General features: G+C 35.4%; 1 protein-coding gene across 3 annotated transcripts in view; it reads left to right on the top strand.

Annotated features, from left to right (window-relative positions):
* ATF7IP2 (activating transcription factor 7 interacting protein 2) overlaps window positions 1-18,298 on the top strand; it is a 71,130-nt gene that overhangs the window by 36,590 nt on the left and 16,242 nt on the right. For 2 of the 3 annotated variants that reach the window (XM_020972548.2, XM_020972549.2), the window contains exons 4-7: window positions 7,780-7,914; window positions 11,675-11,773; window positions 12,514-12,689; window positions 16,621-16,691. In XM_020972548.2, coding sequence (XP_020828207.1) covers window positions 7,780-7,914; window positions 11,675-11,773; window positions 12,514-12,689; window positions 16,621-16,691 — 481 coding nt within the window. The remainder of the gene's footprint in view (window positions 1-7,779; window positions 7,915-11,674; window positions 11,774-12,513; window positions 12,690-16,620; window positions 16,692-18,298) is intronic. The other variant, XM_078152771.1, reaches the window with a different exon arrangement.

Consider the following 18,298-nt stretch of genomic DNA (forward strand, 5'->3'; position numbering starts at 1 on the left):
TTGAAGCAGAGAGACACACATAGAGTAAAGGTAAGGGGCTGGAGCAGAATCTGTTATGCTTCAGCTGAAATTAAAAAAAAAAAAGCTGGGGTAGCAATCCTGATCTCAGACAAAGCAAAAGCAAAAATAGATGTAATTAAAAGAGATAAAGAAGGAAACTACATCTTGCTAAAAGGTACTATAGACAATGAAGTAATATCAATACTAAACATACATGCACCAAATAGTATAGCATCCAAGTTTTTAAAGTTAAGTGAGTCACAGGAGGAAATAGACAGTAAAACTATTTAGTAGGGAACTCAGCATTCCCCTCTCAGAGGCAGATATGTCTAACCAAAAAGTAAACAAGAATTAAGAAGATGAATCAAATTTTTGAAAAGCTAAATATGATCTCTGGAGAAAACTAAATGGGGATAGAAAGGAATAAACCTTTTTCACAAAAATTGACCGTATATTAGGGCAAAAAACCTCTCGCTCACGATCAAATGCAAAAAGGCAGAAATATTAAATGCATCTTTTTTCAGATCATAATACAATAAAAAATACATTCAGGATAGAGCTTCGGCCCTGGAGTCAGGAAGATCTGAGTTCAAATCCAGTCTCAGACACATAACACTCACTAGCTGTGTGACTCTGGGCACGTCACTTAACCCCGATTGCCTCACCAAAAAAAAAAAAATACATTCAATAAAGGACTGTGGAAAGATAGATTAAAAATTATTTGGAAACTAAATAACAATCTGAAAGAACTACTGGGTCAAAAACAAATCATAGAAACAATAATTTCATTCATGAGAATGACGAGGCAACATGCCAAAATTTATGGGATGTAGCCAAAGCGGCATTTAAGGGAAAATTTAAATTTCTAAATTCTTATATCAATAAAATAGAGAAAAAACAGAGTGATGAATTGTGTATGCACCTAAAAAAAACCAACAGCTAGAAAAAGAACAATTTAAAAATCGACAATTAAACACCAAATTGGACATCCTAAATATCAAAGGAGAAATTAACAAAGTTGAAAGAAAACCATTGAACTTATATGAAATAGCCAATAAAATAGATAAACCATTGGTTAATTTGATTTAAAAAAAAAAAACAAGTTACCAGTATCAAATATGAAAATGTGAATTCACCAATGAAGAGGAAATTAAAGTAATAATTAGGAGCTATTTTATCCAATTATATACTAATAAATTTGACAATCTAAGTGAAATGGATGAATATTTGTAAAAATAAAAATTGCCCAGATTAACAGATGAGGAAGTAGAGTACTAAATAACTCCATCTTAGAAAAAGAAATGAAGAAGCCATGAATGAACTTCCTAAGAAAAAATCTGGAGGGCCAGATAGATTCACAAGTTAATTCTACCAAATATTTAAAGAACAGTTAATTCTAATTCTGTATAAACTATTTGGAAAAATAAATGGAGTCCTACCAGATTCCTTTTATGACACAAATATGGTGCTAATACCTAAACCAGAAAGAGCTAAAACAAAGAAAACTATAAACCTATTTCTCTGATGAATGTTGGTGCAAAAAAAGGAAAAAAAAATTAAATGCTAGGAAGGAGATTCCAGCAAAGATCATACACTATGACCAGGTGGGGTTTACATCACGATGGAGAGCTGGTTCAATATTAGGAAAACTATCAACGTAATTGATCATATCAATAACAAAACCAACAAAAATCGTATGATTATCTCATTAGATGCAGAAAAAGCCTTTGACAAAATACAATATGCATTCCTACTTAAAAACACGAGATTGTAGGAATAAATAGAGCTTTTCTTAAAATGATAAGTAGTATCTATCTGAAACCATCAGCAAGCATTATCTGTAATGAGACTGAACAAGAAGCCTTCCCAGTAAGATCAGGGCTGAAGAAAGGATGCCCATTATTACCACTATTATTCAAACTATTATATTAGAAATGTTAGTTATAACAAAAAGGGAAGAAAAAGAAATTGAAAGAATTAGAATAGAAACAAAACTATCACCCTTTGCAGATGATATGATGACATACTTAGAGAATCCTAGAGAATGAACAAAATGGGAGGTTATAAAATAAACCCACATAAATCATCATTTTTATATATTACCCTGCCCCAAGAGGTTAAAAAAAAAGCCCATTTAAAATAACCATGGACAATTTAAAATCCTTGGGAGTCTAACTGCCAAGACAAGTCCAGGAATTATATGAACACAATTGCAAAACACTTTTCACACAAATAAAGTCAGATCTGAACAATTGGAAAAATATCAATTGCTTATGAGTAGGCCAAGCCAATATAATAAAAATGACAGTTCTACCTAAGTTAATTTATTTATTCAGTGCCATACTAATCAGACTACAAAAAAAAATATTTTATCAAGCTAGAAAAATAGTAGCAATTCATCTGGGTGAATGAAAGTTCAAAGAATATCAAGGGAATTGATGGGGGGAAAAGTGTGGAGGAAGATACCAGATATGAAACTGTGTTATAAAGTGGTAGTTATCAAAACAGTCTGGTACTAGCTAAGAAATATTTCATTGTTAGACCAATGGAATAGATTAGGTACACAACACACAATAGCAAAAGGCCCAAATTATCTAGTGTTTGATAAACCCAAAGACCCAGGCGTTGGGGATAAAAACTCACTATTTGACAAAGACTCCTGGGAAAACTAGAAAACATTATGGCAGAAACTACACATAGACTAACATCTTACACTGTATGCCAAAATACGGTCAAAAAGGGTATGTGATTTAGACATAAAAGGTGATACCATAAACACATTAAGGAAGCTGGAATAATTTACCTGTCAGATCTATGGATGAGAGAAAAATTTTTGACCAGAGAAGAGATAGAAAGCATTACAAGATGTGAAATGGAAAATTTTGATTATATTAAGTTAAAAAGTATTTCCACAAACAAAACCAATACATTCAAGATTAGAAGGAAAGCAGAAAGCTGGGAAATAATTTTTACAGCAAATATCTCTAATAAAGGCCTAATTTATCGAATATGTAGAGAACTGAGTCAAATTTCTAAGAATACAAGTCATTACCCAATTGATAAATGGTCAAAGGCTATAAACGTGGAGGTTACAGGCAAAGAAATCAGTTATCTATAGTCATATGAAAAAATACTCTAAATCACTATTGATTAGGGAAATGCAAATTAAAACAACTTTGAGGTACTACTTACTTCACACCTATCCAATTCCCCGACTACTAGTGCTTTCCTCCCCAGACCACCTTGTATTTTAACTATTTTGAATTTGTGTGTTTATTCTATATGTACACATATTTATGTATCTGTCTTCCTCATTAAAATGTTTGTTCCTTGAAAATGGGGATTATTTCATCCTTTGTATTTATGTCACATCTAGTAGAGTCTGGCGTATAATAGATGCTTAGCAAATGCTTACTGATTGGCAGCTGGTATGAGGAAACGGTTCATTTTTATTTCTCTCACTTTTTCATATAGCTGCTGGTAGTTTGTAGTCTTTCTTTTCACAATTGTTACTTTCCTTTGCCTACGTAGGATTACATATTTGTGTTAATTCTGCATGTGTGTGTATATATATATGTATGTATTATAGATGTATATTTGATAGCAGACAAATAAATATTCATTGCAAAGATTTTTTTTTCCTAGATCATAGTTTCCTTTATTCTAGCTGCATGGACTTTGTTTGTTCAAAAGCTGTTTAATTTTGTATAGTTGAAAATGTGGGGGCAGCTTGGTGGCGCAGTAGATAGAGCACCGGCCCTGGATTCAGGAGGACCTGAGTTCAAATCCGGCCTCAGACACATAACACTTACTAGCTGTGTGACCCTGGGCAAGTCACTTAACTCCATTGTCTAGCCAAAAACAAACAAAAAAAGAAAATGTGGAGGTTTTTTTTATAATTGCCTTTGTTGTTTGATTTAGCAATTTTCACTTGGCTGTAGCCCTGAAAGGTAATGCTTTCCATTCTTTAATTTTTTGTGAAGTTGTTATTCAGTTGTTTTAGTCGTGTCCCATTCATCATGACCACGTTTGGGGTTTTACTGTCAAAGATGCTGGAGTGGTTTGCCATTGCCTTCTCCAGGTCATTTTACAGATGAGGAACTAAGGGAAATGGGGTTGTGACATATTGAGGGTCACACAGCTAGTAAGTGTCTGAGGTCAGATTTGAACTTCAATATGAGTCTTCTTGACTCCAGGCCCAACACTCATCTACTGTACTACCTAGCTGCCCCTTTGTAAAATAACCTTTTCTAGTTATATTGGAGTATCCATTTGGAACTTAGCTTGACAGGTGATGTAAGATACTACTACAAATCTTTTTTCCCCCTGCCAGTTCTTGATAAATGGGTTTTCCCCCTTGCTTCCTCTTCCCACTCTCCCAGTTTATCTTCTTGGACTCTTCAGACGTGGGGCAACTGAGCTCAGCTACTTATTTGATTCTTGATTGTCTAGACCAATAGTGTCAAACTGAAATAAAAACACAGGCAAATAAACATGCATGAGGATCCCTGCAGCACATATTGACTTTGAAAATAACATATTAACACTGTGTTTAATTGCATTTTTATTTGTTTTGTTAAGTATTTCTCAGTTACATTTTAATTGCCTTCTTCTGCACTCAGGAGTATTTCAGGCCTCAGGCTGTATGTATGTCTGATATCTCTTATCGAGACTGCTCTTTTTTTTTTTTTAAGTACCAAGTAATTTTAACATATATTGATTTTTAATGTAGTTTGAACTCTGGAAGTTGTATACTTCTTTATTCCTACTTTATGAAATTGTTTTCCTTGAGATTTATTGTCCTTGAGAATCTATTGTTTCTCCAAATGCATTGTAGTGTTTTGTTTTTCAGTTTTTTCAAGTAACCTTTTTGTAGTTTGATATAGGATTACATCTGTAAATTATTTTATTTTAGGTGGTATCATCATCCTAATTTTAATGGCATGGTCCAACCAAGGGGAATGAATATCCTTGTAATTATTTAAGTCTTTTCATTTCTCTAGGAAAAAATGGAGAAATGGAGTGTTTTATAATTGTGTTTACTTAATAACTTATATTCATTTTATTTTTGAAGTTGGCTTTAAGAAGACAATCTGGACAGCAACTTTTTTTTTGTTTTTTTGTGCCTCAAGCACTTTTTTTAAAAAGTCTTTCATTTTTATTTCACATTTGTTCCCAGTTAAATCCTGCACTCACCCATAATTCAATAAATGTTCTGTTGTAACAAAAAAAAATTTCAAAATAATCTTGGGAAAATCACTTAATCTCCGTGGGCTTCAGAAAAATTAGGAGATTGTGCTAGGTAGCCTCTGAGCAGTGTTCCAGCTGTAGATTCATGATTCTGTGAACAGTTCAGTAAAACCAAGCGATACTTTGACCACATTAAATAGTATACAGTATTCTACACATTGCTCACATTGACAATCCATCTTTTTGTCATCTTTGCCAACTGGCTTAATATGAAATGAAATCTGTATATTAGCTTGCATTTTTCTTATTAGTAATGGTATGTTGTTTTGTATAGTGGTTAATAGTTCAAAATTCTCATTTTGAGAGCTCTTTGTGCCAAATATACTGGCCTTTTCTCAATCCTCATCCTTCTTGATCTTCCAGTAATGTTTGACATTTTTTCCTCATTAGCTTTTCCTGATACTGATCACTACAATTTATATCTGTCCAATCATTCTTTCTTAATCACCTTTGCTGGTTCATCATCTGTGACCAGTCCACTAACCATGTCCCCCAAGACTGTCCTGGGCCTTCCTCTCCCTCTGTTGTCTTGCATGGTGGTCTCATCAGCTCCCATGGATTCAGTTATCATCTTTGTGCAAATGACTCCCAAACCTACATATCCAGTCCTAGCCTGCCTTTTGGACACGTCAAATTGTAAGTACTCAGGCATCTCAAATTCTACATTTCCAAAACAGTACTCATTATCACTCCTCCCTTCCTTGAGCCTTTCTTTCTTTCCACCTTTCCTGTTATTGTCCAGAGCACCACCATCCTTCTTGTCACCCAGGCCATAAATCTTGGTATCATCCTTGAGTCCTCATTCACCTCACACAACCAATCTTATGCCAAATCTTGTCATTTGTACCTTTACAACTTCTGTCATATATCTCCTTTCCACTCAAAACCACAACTGTAGTTTCAAAGCCTCATCACCTTTCTGGACTATTACAGTAGCCTTCTAACTGGTTTATCACCTTCAAGCCTCTCTCCACTTTAATCTGCCCTCTACTTTGCCAAGATTTAAAATATGTATACATACGTACATATACACGTGTGTGTATACATATATATGTATATATATGTATATGTATATATATAATAAAAAACTGCTGCTCAATAAGCTCCAGTGGCTCCCTATTACACACTCCAAGATCGAATATAAAGTGCTGTGTTTGGCATTTAAAGGTTTTCATACTCTGGTTCCTTCCCCCTTTTCCCATCTTCTTACATTTTACTCCCCTCCACAAACCCTTTGATTCAGCTGTGCTGTCCTACTTGCAATTCCTTGAACATTATACACCATCTCCTATCTCTCAGCCGTTGTCCTGGTTATTCCCCATGCTTGGAATGGGCTGCCCCTTTACTTCCATCTTTTAGTTTCTCTGGCTTCCTTCAAGTCTCAGCTCAACTCCCGTCTTCTGCAGGTCTTTCTCAGTCATCAAAGCTGTTAAATTCTTTCCCCTCTAAGATTTTACTTCCATCTACTCTGTATCTCTTTTTTATATTCTTAGTTATTTACATATTGTCTCCTCCATTTGAATGTATGTTCCTTGAGGACAGGGACTGTTTTTGCCTTTCTTTGTATCATTTTTGCTTAAGCACGGTACCTAGCACATAGTTTTGGTAGACCGACCCTTAAATATTTGATGTATTTTTGTAGTAATTTTGAATGTAGTTTTTCTATCATTTCATCCTGTTTTAGAGTATTGTTATATAGAAATGCTAATGGTTTTATGGGTTAATTTTATATTTTAATTTTAATACTTTATTAGAACTATTAATTGACATAATTTCCTTACTTATTTCTTGGGACTTTTCAAGTAAATGATAACATGTCATTTGTAAATAACAATAATTTTTTTCTTTTCACTGCCAGTGATTTCTTTTTCTATTGTGAATTTCTTTTTCTATCGTGAACATTTACAAAATAATGTTAAATATTGGGGAAATTTGAGAGGGTTTTGCCTTACCCCTGTATTTATGAGGGTAGCATTTTTTATTTCTCCATTGCAGATAAAGCTGCTTTTTTATTTTAAATATATGTCCTATCATTTTATTTTTAAAGGGATACTTAAAAATATTGGTAAGGGGTCAAGATTTACTTAGGTATATTACTTCATTCCCTAATGTTTCTGAATAAATGAGGCATTACATAAATTTTAACTTATTAAAATTATAGTGGGTCAGTTCTCTTAATAATGCATTAAGAAAGATTTATCTGTGAATATAGGTAACTAAGTTCAGGTTAACTTAATGAAATTGCATTGAATTTTTATTAAGTATTAAATAGTACATCTTGAATTTTAATAAGTCCAAACTAAAATTTGGCTCAGAAACTTGATGAAAATTGAATATATACCCTAATGAATGCTCGTCATTTAGAAGGAGAAAAATGATGTGGCGATTTTTTTATTATGACTCTCAGAAGAGAGTAAATTTGAGGAGTTAGGGGAAGCTTGCATGTTTTTGTTTCAAGAAGTAGAAAATAATCCTCAAGGCATATGAGCTTTTAACTTGAAATGTAGGATTTTTATTTTTTGTTTCTAGGTTAAATGCTTGATTCAGCAGGAAGTCTGTGTTGTAAATTACACAATATTTGACCATAAGCTGAAGGAACTAAATGAGCGAGTCGACAAGACCCAATGCAGAAAAAAACACGAAGCAATAGCTATCGAACTTCTTGTAAGTTGGCTTCTGTGAAAAATGATATTGTGAGCTCATTTTAAATGTTTTAGTGAATCTTATCTAGTCTGTTTGAGTAGTAGGTCTTGATGTTGAATTATCAGTACAGCAACACACATTTATCAAGGCACTTGTATGAAGCACAGGGAGTGCAAAGAAAAAAAAATCTGTGCCTTTAAGGAGTTTACATTTCTAATGAGAGAGACAACATATCCCCAAATATTTACACAGAAGATGCATACAAAGTAGATGGAAAAGAGCATTGGAGAGGTAGGCATCAGCAGCTCAGGGGACTGGGACAGGCCTCCTTCAGTAGGTAGTGTTTGAGTTCATCTTAAAGGAAATACTCCAAGCATGGAAGATTGCCATTGCAAAGCACAGAGATGGGAAGTAGAGTATTGTGTTTAAGGAATGGTAAGAGAGCAGTAAAAACCATAGTGTTTGTGAAGCGAAGTAATACTTAAGACCAGAAGGACAGGAAGAAGCTCAGCTGTGAATAGTTGTAAATGCCAAATAGAAGAGTTTGTATTTTAATACCAGATGCAGTAAGGAACAACTAGAGTTTATTGAAGGTATTGAGGAGTGACATGGTCAAACCTATGCTTTAGCAAAATCACCTTGGTATTTGAGTGGTGGCTAGATTGGAGTGGGGAGAAGTGTGAAGAAGAGAGACCCGTTTGGAGGCTTTTGCAGTAGTCCAGGAGAGAGGTGATGAGGGCCTGAACTAGAGTGATGCCTGTGGGAATACAAAGGAATAGATGTATTTGAGAAATATTGTGGAGGTAGAAACAGGATTTGGCAACTGACTGTATATATGGGGTGAATAAGAATAAGAAGTTGAGGATGAAACAAGGTTGCTAACCTAGATCAGGGCTTCTTAAACTTTTTCCACTCGCAACCCCTTTTCACATTTCAGCAGTATTTGTTGGCATTCCATGGCATGATGGCATGTGCAGTGCAAAGTACACATGCTGTGTATTCAGAACCAAGGCTGTAGTGAAGTTCTACAATGCAACACAGGCAAGCGCTGCCAGAAACACCTCAGATTCATTACATGTCTGATTTTTAATTAATTTTTGGTTATCGCTTATTCAGAAATCTTTTACTGTTGCCAAATTTTTTGCAACCCTGGTGATAATAGGATAGTTGGTGATAATAGAGCCCATAGGACTTGATGATATCAATAAGTGAGAGAATGTAGAGAGAAAAGAGGGACCAGAGAGCCTTGTGGTATTCATGGTTAGTGAATTCATGACATGAATAAAAGCAAAAGAGTCTAAGGAGAGGTCAGACAAGGGGGAAACCCAAGAAAAAGCAGTATCGTGAAAATTCAGAGAGGAGGTTGGCAGTGATTAGCAATACCAGCTGTTACAGAGAGGTCAAGAAGAATGAGGACTAAGAAGGGGTCATTAGATTTAATAGTTAAGAGATCATTTATGACTTTGGAGAGAACAGTATCAGTTGAATGATGAGGTCAGAAACCAGATTCCAGGGGGTTTATAAGAGAATGAGAAGAAAAGACATGGAAGCACCTGAACATAGATAATTATTTCAAAGAGTTTAGCTGAGAAGGGGAGGAAGAAGACTGTATGATGACTAGCTAGGATGGTAGGCACTAGAGAAGATATTTTTAAGTTTGGAGGGTGGGGCTTGGGTGTATTTGTAGGAATGATAGTGAGGAAAATCTGCTAGAGTAAGTAGGAGGTTCTGGGATCAGTGGTGTATGTAGAAGGGTCGGTTTTAACAAAGAGAAGGAATACCTCTTCATCTGAGACTAGAGAGAGGGAGAAAATGCTTGGAGATAATGTCAAGAAGGAGCTCTTGGGTAATGGATTTAATTTTTTTGGTGAAGAATGAGACAAGATTCTCAGCTGTGCTGTTGGGGGAAGCTTGAAGAGAGAAGAGAAGGTTTGGAACAACTTTAGTGAGCTGGATAAAGAATTTTTAGGGGAAGGTTAGAAGATTTCTTTGCTACAGTGAGGGACCAGTTGGGATAAGATCTAATACACGTAGGGTAGACCCAGTCATCACTTTTTTTTTCAACTTGTTAGCAATAGATGAGTAGGAGTATGGGAAGTAGATGATGCGATTAACCCATGCTTGGAGTTTGGCAAGGTGTGATCAGGAAGAAGACAAGGAGGCAAGGCATTTGAGAACAGAGGATAGTGTAGAGTTGAACTGGGAGGAGAATGAAACCAAAGCAACAAAAATGGCCTGAGAAACTACTGAAAGGTGGAGGGCTTAGAAGTGATTGTGAGGACTGAGAATAGGGTTAGAGGATTGTAAGGCATGGGGAGAGATGGTATGACAAAAGATTTTGGTCAGATAAAGGAATTTTGGAGTTCTTCAACATGAAATTAGAATACTTGGGAATGATAGCAAGATGAAGAAGGTGTGAGTCATCCTTGTATGTAACTGAAGTGAAATGGAAGGAGTAGGTCATTGGAGATAAATTGATTGAGGAATTCAGAAGTTAGAGTATTTGAGGTGAGGTTCAGAGTCAAGTTGTGCAGAAAGAATCAAGAGGCAAATATTTTCCTAGTCAAGAGAGCTTTATTGATGCAAAAGTGGTGAGCTAGTCCTTTATGGTACTAGCAACTTGAGAAAAGACAGGGGTTTGCTTTTATACACAAGTTTTGGGCACTCAGCCAGGGATGGAGTATGTTCCTATGTGGGCAGTTAACCACAAGGAAGGGGAAGCAGGTGTGCTGGGTACATTTTGAAATGTACACTTCAAGGATGTGGTCAAAAAGTAGGGAACTTAGCTTGCACCATTCAAGGATATGGTCACAAACCATAGAGGTTAGTCACATACACAGAGTTTTGGCCATTATGATAAGGTTTCCTTGTAAACAGGCAGAGCCTGCTGTTACTGGGCAGATTTAGACAAGGCTCTAATTGTTGTTGGGCAGAAGTCAGCCTCATTAAAGGGAACATTGACATAAAAGATGAAGTCCCTTAGTATGAGGGCAGGAGTTTTTGTGGTGATAACTGTCTTCATGTTCATTTTTCTGGGCTCCTGCAACAAAAAGTTGTAATATGTAAAAAATAGGATGAAACATAACCCAGAACTGATCGTCTCCTCACTTGGATTTTTAAAAATATATATATTCTAAGATATTCTCTCAAGCCATAAGATTAGGGAAAAAAGTCAAAGATAGAGTAAAATCTAATGTTAACCAAGAAACATTCTAGAAAAATGTGGCCTAGGGGAAATAAAGTTGTTACAGCTGTCAACTCTGCTAATTCAGTGATACTTGGTAGTCTCCATTTTGATTCAAAGTGTACATCAGTATAATGTTTTGGCCCTTGACAGTTTTGCAGCATTTACGAGGAAAGAATAAAGTAGTATTATTTTGCTTTTATTTTCTAGTTCATCTGACCTGTTCTTGAGGGTTTAAAAAATCATTATAAGGTCTCTTCTCCTTTCATTTGTATACTTAACATTAATTGGTAATTTAGCCCTATTATTTCTTTAGGACCTGGTTTATCAAACTTAGTTTGATGGTTTTGTCTTCCATTCCTGAATATCTCATCTAATTGACCTTACGTGTAACATGTCTCCATCAGCTCACATCAAAATCTTCTGATGTAATTTCATTTATATAATAAGTATATGCTCTAGTTTTCAGAAAACAGTTCCAACAAGTAGATTATCTTTCCTCTAGCAAAAAAAAAAATAAGTAAAAGATACTTAAGCTGTATTCAGTATTTCATTTTGACACAATTATTTTCTTTCTTCCTTTTTTTTTCTTGTTAGAGAAAAATATCAAAACTTGATAGATGTATTAAAGCTGCATTAACAAGTAAGAGGATTGGATTAGAATCAAATATGCCAGCCCAAAATATGGATTGTAAGGTACTGTATGATCTTCAAACTATAATCAATCAGTTACAGGTAGATGATTTATAACAGTTATATAGATGATGCCAGCATTTTAAAAGAAATGAGATCAGACTAAAGGAACTCAGAAAGCCTAAAAGACATTTAGTACTTTCAGGCTTTGTTTTCTGTCCTCCTCTTGTCAGATTTTCCTGTGACTCTGTGTCCCAGAAATAAAACCCTGAATGTACCTGGCTTGTAGGCATTCTTTTATTCTCTTAGTATGCATGGCAAATATCAGAAGAGGAAAGGGTACAAATAAATGTAAGTATGATGAACATAAGCCAGAATATTGTTCAGAAGTTTAAGTTCAAAAATATTTTAAGCTTTTCTTCAAGCCTGTTTTTTAAAACCTCATAAAAGTCACTTTTTTCAATCCTCAGGTAAATAAAAGAATAATTAAAAATCGCAATAGTGCTTAAGTCATGTTTTTTAAACTTTGTATTTATTCTTTTTACCTTTTGCCCAAATTCATATTATCTTCCTATTTAAACCCTCTTTTTCCAAAGTTCCATGTGTAATTTTAGGATCCAAAAGTTAAAAGATCCTATAAAGTTACCACTTAAGAGTCCCCTTAAAATTTAGAGATTCTGGCACCCAAGCATTATCTTAGTACTTAGGTATTTGCTAAACCTGTCCCCAAAAAAATTACTTGAAAAGTAGCATCTGAATTGCATCCTTAAGAAATTATGTTTCCCCTTCCCCTTTACCTCCAGGTCATAAATTCAAAGACTGTCATATTGAATAAGAATCAGGGGGCTGAGAGGGAAAACCCAAGTAAGAAATTGACTTCTTTGAAGAATAAATCATCCAGACCTTCAGAAATGTCTACTCAAGAAGCAAAGCAAAAGAATAATTTGACTTCAGATCGTGTCAAAGTTGTATCTGAAAGGTAAGTGTCCCTACTTATTAAAAAAAAATGTAGCTATATAAATTGATGTAGAATTGTAAATGCATCCTTTTCCTGTTAAAGGGGAAAATAGGAGGTCATGGTTCTTTATAGAAATCAGAATACATTTTTCAGTGAGAAGAAATATAGTTGCTGTTTTGCAGTACTATTTTCTGAAGTTAGGTGATACACTTTCTCATTCTGCTGCTTCCGTTTTTAGTGTAGAGCTGGAGTTTTACATTTTAAGAAAAGACCTGAAATTTTTGTGTGCAAAAATATACTCATAAGCTGATATGACACTTTTAAAGAAAAAAGGTCTAAAATGAAAATTTTCTAGATGTATTAAATAGTATCCTAATCTCTCCAACTTAGAATCATGGATTTTTGAGCTAGAAGAGACCTGAGAGGCTGAATCCAACCTACTCATTTTACCGAGGAGGAAATTAAGGTACAGAGAGGTTAAGTTGCCAGAGCAGTATTTGAGGCAGGATTAAAACACAACTGTGCCTGACTCTTAAGTCTGGTGCTCTTTCCATTGCCATTAGAGTGGATAGATTGATTTTATGTCCAGTTAATGCATGAAATAGTTGCAGCCTCTTATCACATCTTGGGGGTCTAAAATTGTTGACAAGAGCAGGGAGTTGCATTTTAATGAAGGGATCCAATCAGTTAGCATGCACTAGGAGGTTTGGGAAATTCTTTTGAATGAATGACTCTAGTAGCTCCAGTGATTCTTAATGGTTTTGAGTTTTAGTACCCCATTGGTTTATTGATTTCATGACCAAATCCTCCTAAAAATGCTATGCAACACATACGTGTGTATTTCTAAGAACTCAGAAACTTTATTATACTTCTGTTTTCAGATGGATTGCATCATAGACTTGCCAAACTATTTCTATTCTAGAAATATGGGGATGAAGGACATTGTTTTCAGTTTGAGTACCTACAATCAGTTTGTACATGTCCTTTTTGGTTATTAAATATTGATCTCATGTTAAGAGCATTATCCTAATTTAGTAAGGCTGGATCCTTCTACATTCTTTTCTAGGTCCTTCAAGGTGAATGGATGAAAATCCCAGCATGGGGGCCGGGGTGGTGAGAGGTAGTTTTTGAATGGGCTTTGTGAAGCCCATTGTGACTCAGGCTAGCTTAGAAAGTGACTAGGCTGAAGCCCCCCCCCTTGGGGGGGGAGGAGTTTACATTAGTTGTGGTAAGAAAAGATGAGGGTACTTGCAAGGGGAATGGAAATGAGAGGGCTCTCCTATTTTGATTGATATTCATTTAGTCAGTGAGCATGGGTTAGGGGAGAGGGAAGAAGTCATGGCAGGGAGAGAAAAGGAATTCTAGTAATTTTCTCTATGTCCCATTAATTTTGGAGGCAAGAATAGTTCTTTACATCCTTACATTCCTAACTTTTCAGTCAGTCAATAAGCCTTTATCAAGACCTTTCCACAATGCTAATCTCCAGGAATACAAAGAAAATCAATAACAGTTCCTCCCTCAAGGAGCTCACATTTTACTGGAGGAGATAACATGCAAACAACTATGTACATAAAAACATACAGGATAAATTTAAGGGAGATCAAGAAAGACTTTTTGCAGAAGCTGTTTTTAATCAGAGATTGAAGGAAACCAGGAGGAAGAGATGAGAGTGGATAGCATTCCAGTCATGGGCACAGCCAGTATATGGAATCAGGAAATGGAATTTTTTGAATGAGGAGCTGCAAAGAGCCCAGTGTCACTTGATTGTAATTCGTGTTAAGGAGGAAAGCATGATAAGATTAGAAAGTTAGGAAGAATAGTGGTTATGAAGGACTTCTCTTTGGCTGCTAAAGTCCTTCATGTATTTGATTGTAGAGGTAATAAGGAGCCTTTGAAGTTTATTGAATGGGGCAGCAGAGTGGGGAAGTGACATCTCTTCAGAGGACCTTTATTTTAAGAAGATCACTTTGTTACTTTATCAGAGGATCAACTGGAATGAAGAGAGACTTGTGGCAGACAGACCAACCAGCTGGCTGTTGCGGTAGTGAGGTGGCAAGGGTGGTAGCAGTGTTAAAGGAGAAAAGGGGATGTATACAAGAGATGCTGAGAAGGTAGAATTGATAGGACTTGACAACACATTGGATATAAGGGGTGAGTGCAAGAGACGATTTGAAGATGATGCCTAGGGAACTGGGAAGATGGTGGTCCACTTAACAATAATAGGGAATTTTGGAAGAGGGGAGAGTTGGGGTGGGGAGTGGGGGAGATGATGAGTTTTTGGACATGTTGGCTTTAGGATAGCTATGGGACATAACTTACTTTAGAAACATGAATGATACCCTTTAACATATTCCACATATCAGTTATACTGAAAAGTGTTTATAGTTCAGCAAAATCATCCTAAAATGAAAATAGATCAGTTCAAAAAAGATTTGTTAAATGCCCTTTATATACCAAGGTGCTACGCTATTAGCAGGAGTTACAGAAAGCAGTATGATGCACACTCTGCTCTTGAAGACCTTCCAGTGTTAGGGGATAGAGGATACCTGTAAAAGATGATATGGTACAGACAGAAGTATAAGTGTCTGGGGAAGGACCTGTTAAGATAAATTTGAGGAGAGAATGATCTTGTTCATTTTAGGATGAGATGGAGGGGAGGAGTGGTGCCAGAAACAGCTGGGTGGAAGAGGTAGCACATGATTTGGACCTGGAAGGAAGATAGGGATTTCAGGAGTTTGGTGGGGAGAGAATATTTATTCCATGTACAAAGGCAATATGAGGAAAGGCACCGAGATTTGAGAGGGCAGGATTATAGCAGGGACTGTAAAGTAGTTAGATTTGGCAGGATCAAGCATACTTTAAGAGGAACTGTGGCAGCATTTGAATACAAGTATTAGAAATTTATACTTTATTTGGTAGGAAATCTGGAGTTACTGAAGGATTTTAAGTAAAGGGGAATTACATGATTAGAACACATTATGTTAGAAAGATGACTCAGACTAGCTTAGAAAGAGACTAGGCTGAAGCCAAGAAGACCACCTTGGGGGAGAGGGGTTTACATTAGTTGTGGTAAGAAAAGATGAGGGTACTTGCAATGGGAATGGAAAGTTAAGGAAAGATGTGTTACCTATTGGTGAAGTAGAAATGACATAACTTGTCAAATGACTAGATGTGTGGCGTGAGGGGGAGGATAATCCTTCTATCTTATGTAACTGTGGATGGCTGTGCCATGAATCTACACAGAGAAATTAGGGGAAAGGGTGGGTGTTGGGGAAAGAAAGAGTTGAGTTTTAGACTTGTTGATTTTGAGTTCCAGTGGTACATTTAAGTCGAGCTATCCAGCCTTCTGTTGGAGATATGAGACTGGAGCTCTGGGGAAAAGTTGGAGTGGAGATTGTAGGTTTGGGAATTATCTACGTAGAGGTGATAATTAGAATACTTTTCTTCCTTTGGAGTCAACAGCTACAGGAAAAGAAAGAAGAAAATTTAAAAATAAAACAGAAGAGGAAAAAAAAGAAAATAGCAAAGACTAAATACCCTCTCTGATCTAGTGATAACACCTTGGGGGTGGAGGGGGTGGAAGAAATGAAGAAAGGAGAGTGACTGAGTGTAAGGGGTAAATTTATGTATATGCTACATTTTTATATCTTAAACTCATGCAAATTTTAGATGATTTTTATTTTAAGAATTTTATGATGTGCCTTTGAAATAACTAAAGCTATGGTTGCAAAACCAGGGTTGAAAATCACTGACTTTTCTTTGAAAGCCATTTTTTCTCATGTTTTCAAGTCATGGTATTTTGTAGATTTTTTTTTTTGCCCATTATATTTTTTTCAATCATCAAATTAAGCATGCTGAGAAAAGTTAAGTTAGAAAAAATGCTAATCATTTCATGGTGATGCCTGAAATTGCATGTTCAATATGTTTTCTTTTTTCTTTTTTACCATTTTAGTAACAATGCTGATGTTGTGCTGATTTCTGAGGAAAATAGTATTTTGAAAGCTCCAGTAACAAGGACAACAGGTATCCTGAGCTAACTAGAAAGTTCCTTAATTTTAGACTTAGACGGTTAAAAAAAATTAAAACCTTCACATTTATTTATTAAATAGCACTATTATTAATATTCATGCTCAGTTAAATAGATGATGCACTCTGCATCACTCTGTAAAGAACCAAATTAACAGTTTAAGCTATGCAACTTGATCTACATTTTTCCAAATATTTACTTATCAAAAGTGATACCTGGATATAGTATAGAAATACCCTTGTTTAATACCCTTGTGTTCAATCAGTTTAAAGCCTCATGGCTTTTCACCATGTTTTGTCTTATACCTTTTTCCTTTCTGCTACTTTAATCTAGCTATACTACTTGGAATCATTTGCCCTTAAATAAGAGTAAAAAAAAATTGTTTTTAAATTTTGCTGGAGTATGAAAAGGTATAGAGCCATTAAAAAAAATCACTTTCAAAATAGGCAGTGCTGTTCAAAGTAGTCTCTGACACGTTGGAGCTAAACTCTAAGTGAACTCCTCTGCCCAACCTTGGAGCTTGGGAACCTGAACTCTAAGTGAACTCCTCCATCCAACCTTGGAGCTTGGAATCTAAGTGTGTTCCTCCATTTGTATAAACAAACATGTATCTTTGAGCTAGGGATACGTTTTGTCTAATTTGTTACTAAATCCCGCTCCCATCACCAAACTACAGATTTCTAGAATCTTGCTTTTAGATTTGCTGCTTACTTGTTCTTTGTTCAGAAGCTGTATATGAGCACTAGAAATTCCAGAGAACTTTGTAGGCTCTTTAAAGCCTACTTATGTGCACGTTCTCTGGGTGATTGCTTTTGCCGAAATCTTTAATAAAACGTTCCATCTTTTCTCCTCAAACATTCATGGTGTCAGATTTATGACTTATCTATATTATTTTTAAAAAAATTAACTTCATCATTTCCTGGAGAAGTAAGAAAATTTTGCTTTGAGCATGTTGCATCTCCTTCTTAGTATGTGAATTCTTGATTTTTTAATATTCATTTTGCCAACTTTTTTTCTGTTACCATGTGTAACTCATTTTACTTTTTAAAAATTACTCTCTCTTCCCAATAAATCCCTTTTCTCTTTTCTTCCCCAGTGTTAAAGAAGCCTTTTACAAAACAACTTAACCACACTGCAGGATGTCAGTATAAACTTTTTAACCACTGACATTAAACTTAAGGCTGGCATAGCATTTCTCAACCAAAATCTTCCTCTTTCTTTCTTTCTTTCTTTCTTTCTTTCTTTCTTTCTTTCTTTCTTTCTTTCTTTCTTCTTTCTTTCTTCTTTCTTCCTTCCTTCCTTCCTTCCTTCCTTCCTTCCTTCCTTCCTTCCTTCCTTCCTTTCTTTCTTTCTTTCTTTCTTTCTTTCTTACATTTAAAAGCCTTAGTTGAATGTATTTAAGAACATTTATCTCACTTGTTTCAAAAATCTTTGTATTATATACATAGCTGCTATAGTCTCACATGCCTATAACTGTAGAAAATAGTTTCCACAAATACAAAGAGTTAAAAAAAGATTTTATAGTTTATTCCTTCTGTCTGATCTTAGAGAGGATGAGTCTAAAACCATTTCACACAGTCCACCCCCCATCTGTAATAGGATG

Source organism: Phascolarctos cinereus, unplaced genomic scaffold (genome assembly GCF_003287225.1).
Source record: "Phascolarctos cinereus isolate Bilbo 61053 unplaced genomic scaffold, phaCin_HiC Scaffold_4;HRSCAF=312, whole genome shotgun sequence".
NCBI lineage: Eukaryota > Metazoa > Chordata > Mammalia > Diprotodontia > Phascolarctidae > Phascolarctos > Phascolarctos cinereus.